General features: G+C 53.9%; 1 protein-coding gene across 2 annotated transcripts in view; it reads left to right on the top strand.

Annotated features, from left to right (window-relative positions):
- The window catches only part of GREB1 (growth regulating estrogen receptor binding 1), a 154,805-nt gene that overhangs the window by 103,608 nt on the left and 35,916 nt on the right, over window positions 1-15,281 (top strand). For both annotated transcript variants that reach the window (XM_056128477.1, XM_056128469.1), the window contains exons 10-15: window positions 1,711-1,896; window positions 5,896-6,246; window positions 11,303-11,431; window positions 12,119-12,244; window positions 12,810-13,007; window positions 13,828-14,008. In XM_056128477.1, the coding sequence (XP_055984452.1) occupies window positions 1,711-1,896; window positions 5,896-6,246; window positions 11,303-11,431; window positions 12,119-12,244; window positions 12,810-13,007; window positions 13,828-14,008 (1,171 nt within the window). The remainder of the gene's footprint in view (window positions 1-1,710; window positions 1,897-5,895; window positions 6,247-11,302; window positions 11,432-12,118; window positions 12,245-12,809; window positions 13,008-13,827; window positions 14,009-15,281) is intronic.

The following is a 15,281-nucleotide window of genomic DNA, read 5'->3' as shown; positions in this document are numbered from 1 at the left end:
TCCTGCTGGTGTTCAAGGGATATTATGTAGTGATGGGGATTAAAGTTGGCACAGCCACATGCCAGGCAAGCGCCCTACCCACTGTACTCTCCTCTCTCGGGCACTGCCTGTTTTTATTGTGGTAGGCCTGGAGTTGGGCCACTCACACAGTGATACTCAGGGGTTACTCCTTTACTCAGGGATTACTCCTGGCACTGCTCAGGGGTCCAACTGGGATGCTGGGGATAGAACTCGGGTTGACCACATCAAGGCAAGTGCCCTACCCACTGAACTCTCTCTCTCCAGCTTCTCCAGCCCTCCCTATTAGTATTTTTTTTTGCTTTTTTGGGTCACACCCAGCAATGCTCAGGGGTTACTCCTGGCTCTGCACTCAGGAATTACTCCTGCTGGTGCTTGGGGGACCAAATGGGATGCCGGGGATCGAACCCAGGTTCGCCGCGTGCAGGGCAAACACCCTACCTGCTATACTATCACTCTGGGTCCCCTATTAGTATTTTTAGTTATGAAATTTTAACCTGGGTTGGGCCCAGCAAGCTGAACGGTACTCACCATGTAGAAATGTTAAACGGAAGTAAACCTGGTCTCTGATTTGCCTCTGCCAGCTAATTACAGGCTCTGTGGAGGCAACTGTTTGATTTGACCTAAGAGATCTCTTTCTAGGGCTGGGGAGATAGGTCAAGTGATGAGCACGTGCACAGCATGTGTGAGAGCCACTGTTTGGGGCCCAACCCTGCCAGGTGGCCTGTGTTTTAAAAAGAGAGAAAAGAGTGGGAGAGATAGTACAGCAGGGATGGTGCTTGTCTTGAATTTGACCAACCCTGGAATGATTCCCAAACCAGGTACGGTCTTCCAAGCCTACCAAGAGTGATCTCTAAGCTCAGAGCCCGGAGCCAGCCCTCAGTACTGCTAGGTGTGCCCTAAACTGTCTCCTCAGAGAGATCGGCCACACATGTCTCATGATGAAATTCATCAGTTCTGTTTCAAGTGTGTGGTGTCATGTGGGCACACACAGATCTGGGTCCTTCCTAGATGCCTGCATAGTCTGTACAGTATCGTGCTTGGGTAGGAGAGAGCAGTGGGAGGTGGGAACGGTAGCTTCCTGTCATGACGACTTAAAAAGGGTACTTCTTGATGCCAGAGTGATAGGTCAGCAAGCAAGTGGGGCATTTGCCTTGCACGTACATGGCAGACCCAGGCATCCCACAATGGTCCCCGAGCTCACCAGGAATGATCCCTGAGCTTAGAGCCAGGAGTAAGCCCTGAGAACCACTGGGTAGGGCCGCAGAACCAAAAAATTAAATCAATTAAAAAAAGGGCACTTCTGGGCAAGAGAGCTGGTACAGGGATGAAAGCGTTCACATGTGCCAACCCGGTGGATGCCCAGCCCCACACAGCCCTCCAGACACCGCAGAGAAGCCAGACCAGCCCCTAAACCATGGAATGAAAGAATCATTCCCGGGCTGCCCCCTGCAGCCGCAGGCCAGCTGGAACTGAAGTTTTCAGTCCCATCATCCCCGCGGTCTGGCTCTGCTCTGCCCAGACCCACCGTGCTCACTCAGCACAGCAGGAAGCCCTCAGTTTCCCCCTCCCAGCAATGCTGGCCTCTCCCTGGAGCCGTTTTCACTGTCTTACACTCAGGGAGACTCATGATGAGACTCTCATGTGGCACCCAGGCTTGTGGCCAAGTGGTTGAGCATCTCTCTTCTCTAGGCCACGGGAACTTCCCTTACCTCTGCGGGAACCTCAACGATGTGGTGGTGAGTCCCCTCCTCTACACGTGCTACCAGAACTCACAGTCCATCTCCCGGGCCTACGAGCCGTACGGCGCCTCCACCATCCAGCCCATCTCGGAGGAGATGCAGCTGCTGCTCACCGTCTACTACCTGGTGCAGCTGGGTAAGTCTCTAGGGCCTCCTCCTCCTGCTGCTACCCCGGGCCCCCGCGGTGCTCGCTTCCCAATCATCCCAGGGACAGAGCGGCCGCAGGGAAGAAGCCCACTGCCTCCGAGAGACTGTTCTAGAGGGAGGGAAAAACCAGAGGCACGTGGGCAGCACACTGGGCACGAGGCTGTGAAGAAAGGCCTCTGGTTCTGGGAGATAGAGCGCCTTGGAAAGATGCCAGGGTGTCTGGAGGTGATGGAAGGGGCGGAGGGGTGGGTGCAGAGTCACCGTCCTTCAGGGACCCGGGGAAGCTGCAGTGTGAGGCTGCAGGCGGGAGTTGAACCGCGCTGAAATCTGCTTGTGTTTCTGTCGCGTGGGGCAGCCTAGATCCACCCAACGGGACCAACCATGGTACGATGGCTGGAAGTGTCTGGAAGGCCCAGAGCAGGTGCCGTGGCCTTGGCTGCATCTGGAGGCTGATGTCCAGGAGGCCAAGATGGTTGGGGCTCATGGAGGCTCTTCTTCTCCCTTGCTTGTGGATGGGGCCCTCCTCAGTGTTGCTCATGGATGGGCCTTTCTGGCTTTCTGGGACGGTTGTGCCTGCAGGGGCACTCTGCAGCCTGCTTCTCATGACCTCACTTGGCAGTGATAGAATGACCTCTTTAGCTGTTTACTTGGGGCATCACCAAATAGTCCTCAAAGGGCTCAGGAGCCCCTCTTGGCAATACTTAGCCAACTGGGTGTTCGCTTTTTGTTACCGATCAAGGATTTAGAGCTGCCCAGGCCCTGGGGGTTTTGGGGGGTGGGGGCTTGGGGGGCTCCAGGGTTGTAGCTGGCAGTGCTTGGAAGTCTGTGGTGCTCAAAGCCCTGTAGTCTCCCTGGCCCTGCCTCCAAGGAGTCACATCGGGAAGTAGGGCTTCAACATATGAGTCTGGCAGACACTTCCGGCCATCATACCATGGTTGGTACCGTTGGGTGGATCTTTGTTTCCAGGAGGTACTTTGGCTGCCCTATACAGGGCAATAGGTGGACACTGGGGGCTAGAGCAATAGTACAGCGGGTAGGGTGTTTGCCTTGCACGCGGCCGACCTGGGTTCGATTCCCAGCATCCCATATGGTTCCCCAAGCACCGCCAGGAGTAGTTTCTGAGTGCAGAGTCAGGAGTAACCCATGAGCATCGCTGGGTGTGATCCAAAAAAGCAAAAAAAAAAAAAAAAAAATTGGTGGACACTGTCCCAGTGAAGGAGGGAGGCCCACATGGGCTCTGAAGAAAAGAGATATAGGGTGTATTCCCAGGAAGGAGAGGAGGAAACATTTCCAGGAAGGGGGTGTAGGGATTTCCAGGGGAGAGGTGTGGGTGTGTTCCACAGGGCCTGGCTTGGCCACTGAGTGATCAGGAATAAGTGACTGGAATAAGTTCTGTCCCCACAGCTTCCATTTGAGTTGTCCTCCAGGAATTGGATAGGCAGAACTTGAGCGTCGGGATTGGGGGAGGGGTTGTGTGTATGGGCCTACCTTTGGGAAGCACCGGCTCAGGGAAGTTCTATCCCAAAGCAGTGAGACGGGGAGAGGAACTGAGCACAGGGATTCTCCAACATTCAGAGACGCAGTAGAGTTGGAGAGGTAGGACAAGGGCTAAGGATTTGCCTTACATGTTGGGACTGAGTTTTAGCATCACATGGGCCAGGAGTGTTGCTGGGTGCAGCCTGGAGGCCCCTGAGCACCGCTGGGATGGCCTGGCTCATCCCTGGCACACAGGTACCCAAGAAGGACCACATCTTCACACAACAGCCAGAGATGAGACAGAGGAGAGAGCTGGAGGGCGGGTGGGGGAGAGGGGAGTGGGGAGCTGCCGAGAGAGGCTGTGCCCGAATCATAGGTCCTGGAAACTGCCTCTCGCTGTCTAGGAATCCACATCTGCTCCGTGGCTAAGCCCGGCTTCATCACATATGCTAGCGCCCCTCTCAGCCCTGCCTTCCTTGCCCAGGGCATCACTCAAGCCCCTAGCACAGCGGTAGGGCTTTTACCTTACACGCAGCCAACATGGCTGACCCGAGTTCGATTCCTCCGCCCCTCTCAGAGAGCCCGACAAGCTACCGAGAGTATCTCGCCCACACGGCAGAGCCTGGCAAGCCACCCGTGATGTATTCGATATGCCAAACACAGTAACAACAAAATCTCCAATGGAGACGTTACTGTTTTCTACAGAGGTTAAAATTCCTATCTCTTCTTCTGCTCAGGCCTCCAGAGTTGCCCCTCTGCTGGGAAGGGAGCTTCCAGGGACTCCAGGGAGCTTCTTTCTCCTCTTTTCTGCCCACTGACCCCGGAGCTCTGCACATCAGTGAACCCTGAGCTGTCACTTCCTCCCCTAAGAGATGATCCTTCCCAGGACAATTGCAGGACTTAGTTCCCTTATGTTTCTTTCTGTTCCCATCACCTCTTCAGAAAGGCCAGACTGTGATTTGAACAACACTCTGGGGAGGGCCCCGTGTCTCTTTCATCAACTCTGGAATAGAAAGAGGTTTTTTTTTTAATTGTTTGTTTGGGGACTACTCCTAACAGTGCTCAGGGCTAATTCCTGGCTCTGCAGGCAGGAATTACTCCTGGGATGCTGGGGATTGAATCTGGATTGGCCATGTGCAAGGCAAACGCCCTACCCACTATGCTATCACTCTGGCTTCTGGAATAGAGTTTGAATAGTTTCCTTTAGAGCCTTTTGTTGCTACCCAAAGTGACATTGTGTGCTGAGTCCTTTAAGTGCCTCCTCCCAGTCTGGACATCAGCTCGTGCGTCAGACTGGTCATTTTCATTGCCGTTCACCCAGCACTCGTAGAGAGCAGACACTTGGGGTACATTAGTGGGGTGGAGAAAACGGTGATGTGGAGACCGGTGAGATGGTGTTTCAGGGAGAGGGACTCGGCAGAGCCCATGTGTTGAGGATGGTGTAAGACGGACCAACGAGACGGGACTCTGGGCATCGAAAAGCCGTTGGGTGAATGCGAAGTGTAGGACAACGTCATATGGGAGTAGTTGGGAGAATGGAGGGAAGAAAGAAGAATGGCAAGGCGGGGAAGGGGGTGGAGACGGGGTGGGGTGGAGAGGTAGCATGGGAAATGTAGGCTGCAGAGAAAGTTTGCAGAATTGGCAGGTGGAAGCGCTGTTCTCATCAAATTTGGGCATAGCAGGGCGAGTGGGGGAGTGGGTGTTACCCCACTTTGAGGTCAGGAGACCCCAGTGTCTTCCTAGAGATGGCAGCTCCTTTAGGGGCTCTGCTGGTGGGCAGGACAGAGCTAGGGATGCCTGGGGCTGTTTGTTTCCTCTGCTCACTCAAGTGTGACATGTGGACATTAGAGCCTGGACATACCCAGAAAGTGACCCTCACTGGTCGCCAGGGAGGTCAGACAGGCACACACTGCAAACAGTTCCCATTGTCCCTGAATAACACTGATGTCCCGCAGAGGGAGGCCCATGGGTGTGGGCTGCTGAGCTGTGACAGCCGTGGAGAGATGACCCTGTGGATTCAGGCCTGGAGGTGTCTAGAAGCTGGCTCAGTAAGCCCCCTTAGGGAGCATTTAGATTCAGCAAGTTATACTGCAAAAATATTTATAAAGCAGGAAAAGGCTCTGCTAAGTAAACGAGTGCCTCAGGTTGATGATCATGTGGCACTGCTATTTCTGAAGCTCATAAACTGCATGGGAACATGAGCAGGTGCTTGGCAACGAGCAGAACCTGGGCTCTGAGGCTCTGTGGCCACCCCAGCTGCAGCCGTTTAAAAGCCGCCCATGAGGGCTGGAGGGATACTACAGCAAGGACCACACTTGGCTTGGAAACGGTCGAGCTGGGTTTGATCCCGGGCACCCCATATAGTCCCTCGAGCCCTGCCGGGAGTGATCCCTGAGCACAGAGCCAGGAGGAAGCCCTGAGCACCGCCGGGTGTGACCCAATCTCCCCCCCTAGAAAAAGCCCCATCAGGGGTGTTCTGACCCCCACCCCCGTCTGACCCTGTCGTTGCCAGCGGCTGACCAGGTGCCGCTGATGGAGGACCTGGAGCAGATCTTCCTGCGCTCGTGGCGCGAGTCGCATCTGACCGAGATCCGGCAGTACCAGCAGGCGCCACCACAGCCCTTCCCGCCCGCGCCCAGCGCCGTGGCGCCCGTCACCTCTGCACAGTTACCCTGGCTGGCCGGCCTGGCCGCCAGCTCTTGCAACGACAGCGTGTACATCATCGAGTGTACCTACTCCCTGGCCGAGGGCCTCTCCGAGATGTTCCGGCTGCTCGTCGAGGGCAAGCTGGCCAAGACCAACTACGTGGTGATCATCTGCGCCTGCCGCAACGCTGCCATCGACTCGTGCATCGCCGTCACCGGTGAGGCCTGGGCGGGTGTGGCTCTGCCAGCTCCCACGTGTGGTGGCTAAGCCCGGCCTGGCATCTCAGGGGGTGAGCGGGGTCCTGCCCTGGACAGAGCAGCCTTCTCTCTCAGAATGACGGACACACACACACACACACACACATAATACACCCACACATGTACACACACTCACACATCCACACACATATGCATGCACACATGTACACACTCACACATACACATGTGCATGCATACTCACGTATACCATACTCACACCCACACTCATGTACATGCACATGCATGTAAACTACACACATTCATGCATATGTGCATGCACACATGTACACCACACTCACATGCACACACATATGCATGCACAAACATATACCACACTCACACATCCACACACATGTGCATACACACAACACATCCACACTCACACATCCACACACATGCATGCACACACATACACACTCACACATACACATGTGCATGCACACATGTACATCGCACTCACATATCCACACACATGTGCATGCACAAACATATACCACACTCACACATCCACACACATGCATGCACACACGTATACACTCACACATACACATGTGCATGCACACAAACGCACATCACACTCACAGCATCCACACACATGCATGCGCATACTTGTATACCACACTCACTTATCCACACATATGTTCATGCACATACATGTGTACCACATGCACATATCACACATGTGTATGCACACCCACACTCACGTGTGCATGCACACACACATACACACCCACACATGTGCATGCTTGCACACATACACCACACTCACACACATCCACCACACACACACTCATGCTCACATAGACATATTCACACTCTCACATGCACATACGTACTCACATACACACTCACATATACACATTTACACACATGCTAACACATATACACTCACATGTATGGACACATCCACATCCACACACACATTCCCATAAACACATTCTCCCATGTATATATGCACACACATTCACACACATATGCATTCATGCTCACATGTACATGGTAATACAAATGCTCACATACGCATTTATACACGTATGCTCACATATACATTCTCCTGGATATATATATATATGCTCACATGTCCACATTCACACACATACTCACGTGACACATGTATATGCCCTCACGTTCAGTTTCACACACACTCATAACACGTTCACACACTGCTGCTCACACCCATACTTAAATCACTCTTTCCAGACACACCTGGCCGACTTCTGAATGTGGAGGAAGCAGGCACGGGGCAACCTTCCAGCTCCACAGGGTCCTACTGGGAGTTGCTTTTCTTCGTTATCCACATTTTAGTAAAGTGCAGAACAGATCAAGGTTCCTCGAGGCCTTTTTCTGACTCTTGTGTTAGAGAGGATGGACTTGGAGGGTGGGGGTGTATCTAGACTGAGGGAGGAGGCCAGCCTGAGAGAAGAGGCTGCTGCGTTCACCATGCAGAGCCCAAGTTGGGGGAGGGAGTGAGAAGGGGCCTGATTCTGGGTGCACTTTGGATGGTGCCTTTAGGCTTTGCCACCGTTTCAGGGGAGCGTGTGAAGAGAGCAGTGTCCAGACACCCCCGGGAGGGTTCAGGCATGGGCACAGGGCCGCATAACTGTCATTTGGTTTCATTTGAAAATGGTTGGCGTGTGGAGGACAGAGGTGGAAAAGAGCTGGCATGGAGCTCAGATTCTCTTTGACCAGCTCTGCTGCCGTCTGATGGGGGGCGCACAGACTGCAGGCAGCGGGGTCCGACGACTGAGCGGGTGATGAAGGGAGACAGTAGCGTTCATGAGGTTTGAAGCAAAGCCCAGAGACGGAAAGGCTGTGGCCTCCAGTCAGTGCAGAGCAGAGGAGCAGAGGCCCTGCCCTGGAGAGGAGAAAGCGGAAGGGGAGATGCCCAAGGAGAAGCTGGGGGTTTGGGAAGGCATTCAGGAGGCCTGGGGTGGGGGGTGGCGGTGTGATTCCCGAAGGACAAGGTGCTGGTCAGGTCAGAAAGCTGCTCTTGCCGCATCCAGCAGGTTGGACACTGAGCTTGTCCTCTGTCAGCAGGATGGTTGCTGATGTCACCAACACAGCCATCTGCAGGGGTGGGGGTATGGGGACCAGTGACCAAGGCTTGGGCTCTGGAGAGACTGACCACAGGAAGGAGCGACTCTCTCTCTTGAGAGACTCTCTCTCTTAAGAAGTTGTCACAGTGCATTTGAAGGAATCAAGGCGCGTGAAGGAGTAGGATTGGGCTTCATTTCATGAGGACTCGGGAAATGGACAGTTTGGGGAGCTGGATGCAGGGAGGCTTTTCGTGAGGGTCTGGGCTGCAGTTCCCGCCAGGGGGATCTGAAGTGATGGGAAGTGGCAGGGGGTTGAGCCGTGCTTCTGCATTTGTGTCTGGCAGCTTGGAAACAGAGGTAGAGGAAGGTGGTGGGGGGTGGGATGGGGGCGGGGGGAGCAGATATTGTAGGAGAAGGCTGTTGGCCAGACAGAGACTGTTTGCTGGGACAGGGTGTCTCAGCCAAGAGGACAGGAGTGTGGGATCAGAAGAGGACAAAGGGAAGATGTCCGGGATGACCTGGGGATTTGCAGAGTTGGGGAATTCTCAGAGGTGAGTAGCACAGGGAACTGGAGAATTGGAGTCTAAAAAGTGGGATCCTTCAAAGGGGCGTGGCCTGGTTGCTGGTGGAGGACGGGACGTAGCATACAGCTCATCGGAAGAGACTGGGGCATTGGGTTTCTTCTGGGCTCTTTGAGGATGTTCTCTGGTTCTATGCAGCGACTCCATCCTGTCGGAGCAGACAGTGCCCCAGTCCAACTTCATCCTGTTCTAGGGGAAACACGGGGACGCTGGAGAGATGAACAGGAGGAAAGATGCCCTCCTTGCACACCTCTGACCCAGTTCTGTCCCTGGCACCGCAGAGGGGCCTCCAGTCTCTGCCAGGAGTGATCCCTGAGCACAGAGCCAGGAGCCAGACTGGAGACCTAGATTCCACCACCACCACCATCATCACCACCAAAAAAAAGAGAAAAGAACAGAGAGAAAATGACACTAGCAATTTCTTAAAGAGTTGTGACTCCAGAGCTCGCCCTGGGTCATGAGTAATAAAGAGTTGTGGACATAGATGTCTCCAGCTAGGGCTGTCACAGTAGTCGCAAGTTGTTAAGTGCCATTCTTTCAGACTTTCCCCTTCATACTCGTGGCTCTTGGTGGGCCGACTTGTAAATTTCAGGTCATCTTTGTTCAGTCAGCCTACTCAGATTCGGGGCTTTTGTTTTTTGACACACTGGGGAAAAACGACACAATTGTGTCCTGGGTTTGATTCCTGCTACCATGCGCAAAAATGGTAACATGGGTGTCATATTATTTTTTTAATTAAGTAGGAGTACTTAATTAAAGGGCTGGAGCGATAGCACAGCGGTAGGGCGTTCGCCTTACAAGCGGCCAACATGGCCGACCCGAGTTCGATTCCTCCGCCCCTCTCGGAGGGCCCGGCAAGCTACCGAGAGTATTCGATATGCCAAACACAGTAACAACAAAGTCTCCAGTGGAGATGTTACTGGGCCCGCTCGAGCAAATCGACGATCAACGGGAGGGCCTTTACCTTTACCTTTTAGGAGTACTGTATTTGTTCAGTCATTGGAGCGATAGCATAGCGGTAGGGCGTTCGCCTTACAAGCGGCCAACATGGCCGACCTGAGTTCGATTCCTCCGCCCCTCTCGGAGAGCCCGGCAAGCTACCGAGAGTATTCGATATGCCAGACACAGTAACAACAAAGTCTCCAATGGAGAACTCCACATTACTTTTTTTTTTTAATTGTATCACCATGAGATAGAGTTACAAATCTTTCATGTTTGAGATTCAGCTAAACAATGATGAAACACCCATCCCTCCACCAGTGCACATTCTCGACCACCCACATTCCAGATCTTACCCATGGTGGTGTGAAATTTTGAGCAAAATGTAATGCCCAAAATTAGAGAGAGTATTGGGTTTCATATATTTTACGTCTGAAAATACATAATTGTTGTTAACCAATGCTATATCAATTAGGGAAAAAGATATATATATATATAATTATTCTGCATTTTAGCCTTCTGATCCTGATCTAATTTTGTGCACTTTAAGTGCATTTTATATTGAGGTAACGTTGGTTTACAAAGCTGCAAATGTTTCTGTTTTAGGGGTACATCTGTTGCTCTGTCACACAGGGCTAATATCCTCCCACCCTACCCTGACCTTGGTCATTCTGTCTGTGGGGTTGGTCTCAGGCTTTATCATTGGTTGGAGTGTGGACCCTGTGGTCCACCCGTGGCCCTAGCTGTGAGCCAGGCGCTGGACAGTTCCATAGTGTCTTGCTCAGCCCTCACCATGAGCAGTCGTGTATCCCGCTGTGAGTGCAGGGCACAGCCGAGGAGTTGGCGTCACTCACCCTGGAGTCTCAGCCACTAAGTGGCATCCGGGTTCCCTCCTAGGGAGCAGTGCTTCCCAGAGTGGGCAGTCCTGCCACCGGGAGACACTGGAGCACCCTGGGGTGGGCCACCTAGTGGGCGCAGGTGGCTGCAGTTGGGAGATGCTATTTGTTCACATGAAGAAGGTAAACTTCCGGTGGGGAGTGGTCCGGGGAATGGGGGACACTGAGTGATATTTTAAAGTGATTTTGGAAAGGGGGTGTAAGGATGAAGATGTGCAGGAGCCTGTACCCTGAAGGATTGTTGCCTTTCCCCTTTGTCTTTGATTCTTGGCCTCACCTGGTCTGTGCTTCGAGCTCACTCCTTGCTCTGCCCAGGGGACCATATGTCATGCTGGGGATTGAACTGGACGGGCCACGTGCAGGGAAGCACCTTAGCCCTGTGCTGTCTCTCTGGCCCTCCCCCTCTTCGGGTCCTGTCGAGTTGCCTGGTGCCGGTGGGGAGCTCCCCTGCTCTCTCCCTCAGGTGCTCACCTGCTCTGGGCAGGTCTGTGCAGGGCTCTGGGGAAGAGATGGGGGCACAGCCCTCGAATCTGGAGCCAGCAGCAGGACTTGCCCGTTTTCCAGGAAAGTACCAAGCCCGGATTCTTTCCGAGAGCCTGCTCAGCCCCGCGGAGTACCAGAAGGAAGTCAGCTACGAGCTGGTCACGGGCAAAGTGGACTCCCTGGGCGCCTTCTTCAGCACGCTCTGTCCAGGTAGGCTCGGCACGGGACACATTCACGAGCTGCTCAGTGAGGCGGAATGGCAGGCAGTGGGGGAGTGGCAGGAGGCGCCCACTTTTGATGCCCATTCCCCACAATGCTGTCTTGACGTAGGGGTCCAGGGGGCCCCTTCACCCTGCGCAGTGGAATTCCTAGTCACTTGCAGGGTGCAGGATGACTGCATTCCTGTTCAGGCTCAAGTGCTCCTTAGCGGGGACTCCAACTTCTGCCTTGGGTCGGGGGGATGCTTGTTCTTCTCTACCTCTTTGGCTCTGTCCATCACTGTGCCTCCCCCCTCTGACTGGTGGAACTCTCACCAGAGCTACGTGGTGCCTTATTCCTGGTATTCAATGTTGTGTGCCCTTTCCTTTTTCTAGATTGTGCACATGCGCGCGTGCGCGCGCGCGCACACACACACACACACACACACACACACACACACACACACCGGCCCATCCCTAGCCCTCCTCTCGGCTGGTGCAGATTCCTCCTCCCGTCCCCCATTCTCTGGTTTACTTTACCTTCTTTTCCATCACCTACTGTGTGGCACTCTACAATTTCCTCGGGTGTATTCTGCACCCTCTGCCCACTGCCCAATTTGGATTTTTAGGGGTGGGGGGGGAAGATGTTTGCAGAAGGTCTCTCCCCATGCCAAGCCCATCTGTTCTCTCTCTTGGACAGAGGGCGACATCGACAACTTGCTGGACAAATTTCAGCAGGAAAATCAGGGCCATATTTCTTCCTCGCTTCCCCCCTCGGTCACCAAACCAGCCAGCCTGGAGGCCAGCGGGACGCCGGCCTGCACAAGTGAGTGAGGGGGGGCGCAGACCCACATGAGAGCTGTTGACTTGGAGGAGGTCTGGGGCTAAGTATGTCTAGGGACCACGAGCAGGCCACATGAGAGGCACTGCCAAAGACGCGGGCATTTCCTTGGCATCGAAGTAGCTAAGGAAGTTCTTTTAATGTTAGTCTTTATAAGCAGTCGTCTCTCTTTCTCCCCAAATGTCCCCCTGCCTGCTTTTCCCGCCGGGTGACTTTCTCCATGTTATTGCCAGCTTGTCAGTGCACTGCTGAAATACTTCACTCCTCTTCAGTTCCCAATGGCCTGTGGTCGGCTTCTCTTCCAGAGAGCTTGCAGCCTGTTCCCAAGTCCAGTGTCGGCATCCCTGGGGGAGCATCCCTGGGAGGCTCCAGGGGGTCACTGCCCCAGTGCTGCCCAGGGCCTGGGGCCCATGAGGATGCTCAATGAAGAGAGGGAGCAGTGTCAGGCCTGGCCTGGCGCCCAGAGCAGGCCCTGGGTGGGTCCCCAGGCAGAGGCCCGGGGCAGTGGCCTTGCTCTCGTGCCCTTCATCTTCCCGGGGTCTGGTTCCAGGTTACGGTCTGGAGCCGCACTGCCTGCGGCCCTTCCAGCTGGCCGTGGCTCAGAAGCTCCTCTCCCACGTGTGTTCCATTGCGGATTCTAGTACCCAGAATCTGGACTTAGGATCCTTTGAGAAGGTGGACTTCCTGATTTGTATTCCACCCTCGGAAGTGACCTACCAGCAGACCCTTTTCCACGTCTGGCACTCAGGTACGAGGCCTGCCCAGGGCGGGGCCCCACATCAGCTCTCATTACCGTAGGAGCAGAGATGAACCCAAAGCCCAGATAGGGTTTCATAGAACATGAAACAGAGCCTGGGGGTGGGGGTAGGTAGTGACTTGGTTGACGTTTTATCATTAATTAAAGGTACAGCTGTGATGTGAATTTTTAATTGGGGGGGCGTGTGAGGTGGGGGCTACAGCCAGCAGAGTGTAGGGGCTGTTCCTCACTCTCTGCTTGGGGGCCCATAGGTGTTGCCGGGGAATTGAGTTGGGGTTGGCGGGATCTAAGGCAAGCTCCTTAATCCCTGTGCTGTCTCTCCCGCCCTTGAATCTGCGCTCTGTCCCATGCAAGTTAACAACCCAGGTGTTGATTCTGGCATTCCACCTACTATATTTCTCCCATGCTCTATTTTTGTGGTGCTTGGGTTCCGACCGAGGTCTCATGCCTGCATAGGATGTGTCTTGCCATTGAGTCACCATTGAGCTTCCCAAGGGGATTAAGTGGGAAGTACATAGAGTCAGTATTTTAACTCTGAGCATCCACTCCACGGCCTGTGACATCCCTGGAGATGGTTTTGCAGGTGGTTGGAACATGCTGCCTGGGCCCAACTGGTCCATGAAGTCAGCTTTGCTGTGCCCCTCCCAGCCCCCACAGAGTCCATTGCATGGTGGTTATCACAGACTTGTGGGTCCCCAACATGCTCTGGGCCGTGAGGTCCTGTGACTTAGCACAGCACCAGCAGTCAGGGAGGAGAGGAAGATGTGGAATCTGCAGTTGGCGTAACTGACGTGTTTGTCCTCTGTTGCAGGGGTTTTGCTGGAACTCGGCCTGGAAAAGGAGCACATGACCAAGCAGAGGGTCGAGCAGTATGTCTTGAAGTTAGATGCAGAGGCGCAGACTAAATTTAAGTCCTTTCTGCAAAACTCCTTTCAGAATCCGCACACGCTCTTTGTCCTAATCCACGACCACGCGCACTGGGATCTCGTGAGGTTAGGGGGACCAAAGGGCAGGGTTGGTACTGTCCTTTCTCTGGACTCATGAAAGTGGCCGAGACTTGGGTTGGTGGGTGCAGGTCTTCAAAAGGATGCGTGGTGGGGGTGGGACTTGGTGTCTGCAGGCAGAGATGTATTTGGGGAATTTAGAACTGGGCGCTGTCACTGGGATCTTTGGGGACGACTGTGGAAGTTTTCCCTTGTGGACAGATACCCAGGCTTGGGCAAGGGAAGCTACTGAGTTCTGGTCTCACAGTTCTGGGGGCATGAGGGTGTAAGGGATCAAGCTGGCCTAGAACCAAGGTCCCCCTGAGCGGCAGTTTTGTCTGTACCCTGCTCAGTGACGAGGTACCATGTGGTTGGAGGGGAGGATGCTGTCTAGTCTCATTGTGCTGGGGGCCCTACTGGACCTTATCTTTGCTGGTGCCGCCCTTCTTTGGGGGCAGGACTTTTGCAGTGTCAGGCCAGATCCTGACCCTCTGCTGGCTTCCCTGTGGCTTCCCTAGGTCCAGAACACTGGCCTGGGACTCGTGCACTTGGACACAGCTACTGAGGGGGGTGAGGAGGGAAGACCAGGGGTCCAGTCTGGGAGGAGGAACTTTGCTTGATCACAGCTCGTGGGAGCTCGGGGCTGGCCTGAGCTGTAGGCTCATCTTGGCGAATCTAGGGTGTGTGTGTTGGAGAGGGGGTGGTGGGGGCTAAGGGAGGTGGTTGGGGAATTTTATGTTACAGGCTGTCCTGGGAATATTTATTATTGGGAGTTAAGGTACTCCAAATATTTATTATAGAGGGTTAGGTAATCACATGCCATCGAAAAGGTCAAGCCTGCTCTTCGTGTTCCCTCAGATTTACCAAACCCGGAGGTCTTGGTCCTCCAGAGAAAGACCAACTTGGGCTTGTTAGCTAGACCAGAGCCCTTGTCCCCAGTCTGTCCCATTGCAGCTGGGATGCTCTCAGATTTAGTGTAGCTATTGCCCCTTTATTTCCTCTTCGGGTCATTTGCAAGGTCACTAAGACTTTGAAAACAATTAAGGAGACAGGTAAAAATTGGACCCAAGACAAAGAGCCCATTCTTTGAACCCCACTGGAGAATCACAGTTCTGAATAAGGGATTGGGGGAGTCTGGGGGGCGGTACATACCAAATGGTGGATCTTAAAATCCTCTAGAAATCCTGCCCCCAGTTTATAATGGCACGTGGATATTGGGAGGGTCCTGGCCAGTCAGCTAGGGGCAAGGCCGTAAGCTTCTATTACTGACCCAGGAGAGTCT

This window comes from Sorex fumeus, unplaced genomic scaffold (genome assembly GCF_029834395.1).
Source record: "Sorex fumeus unplaced genomic scaffold, SorFum_2.1 ptg000006l, whole genome shotgun sequence".
Taxonomy (NCBI): Eukaryota; Metazoa; Chordata; class Mammalia; order Eulipotyphla; family Soricidae; genus Sorex; species Sorex fumeus.
This window is presented reverse-complemented; position numbering and strand designations above follow the sequence as displayed.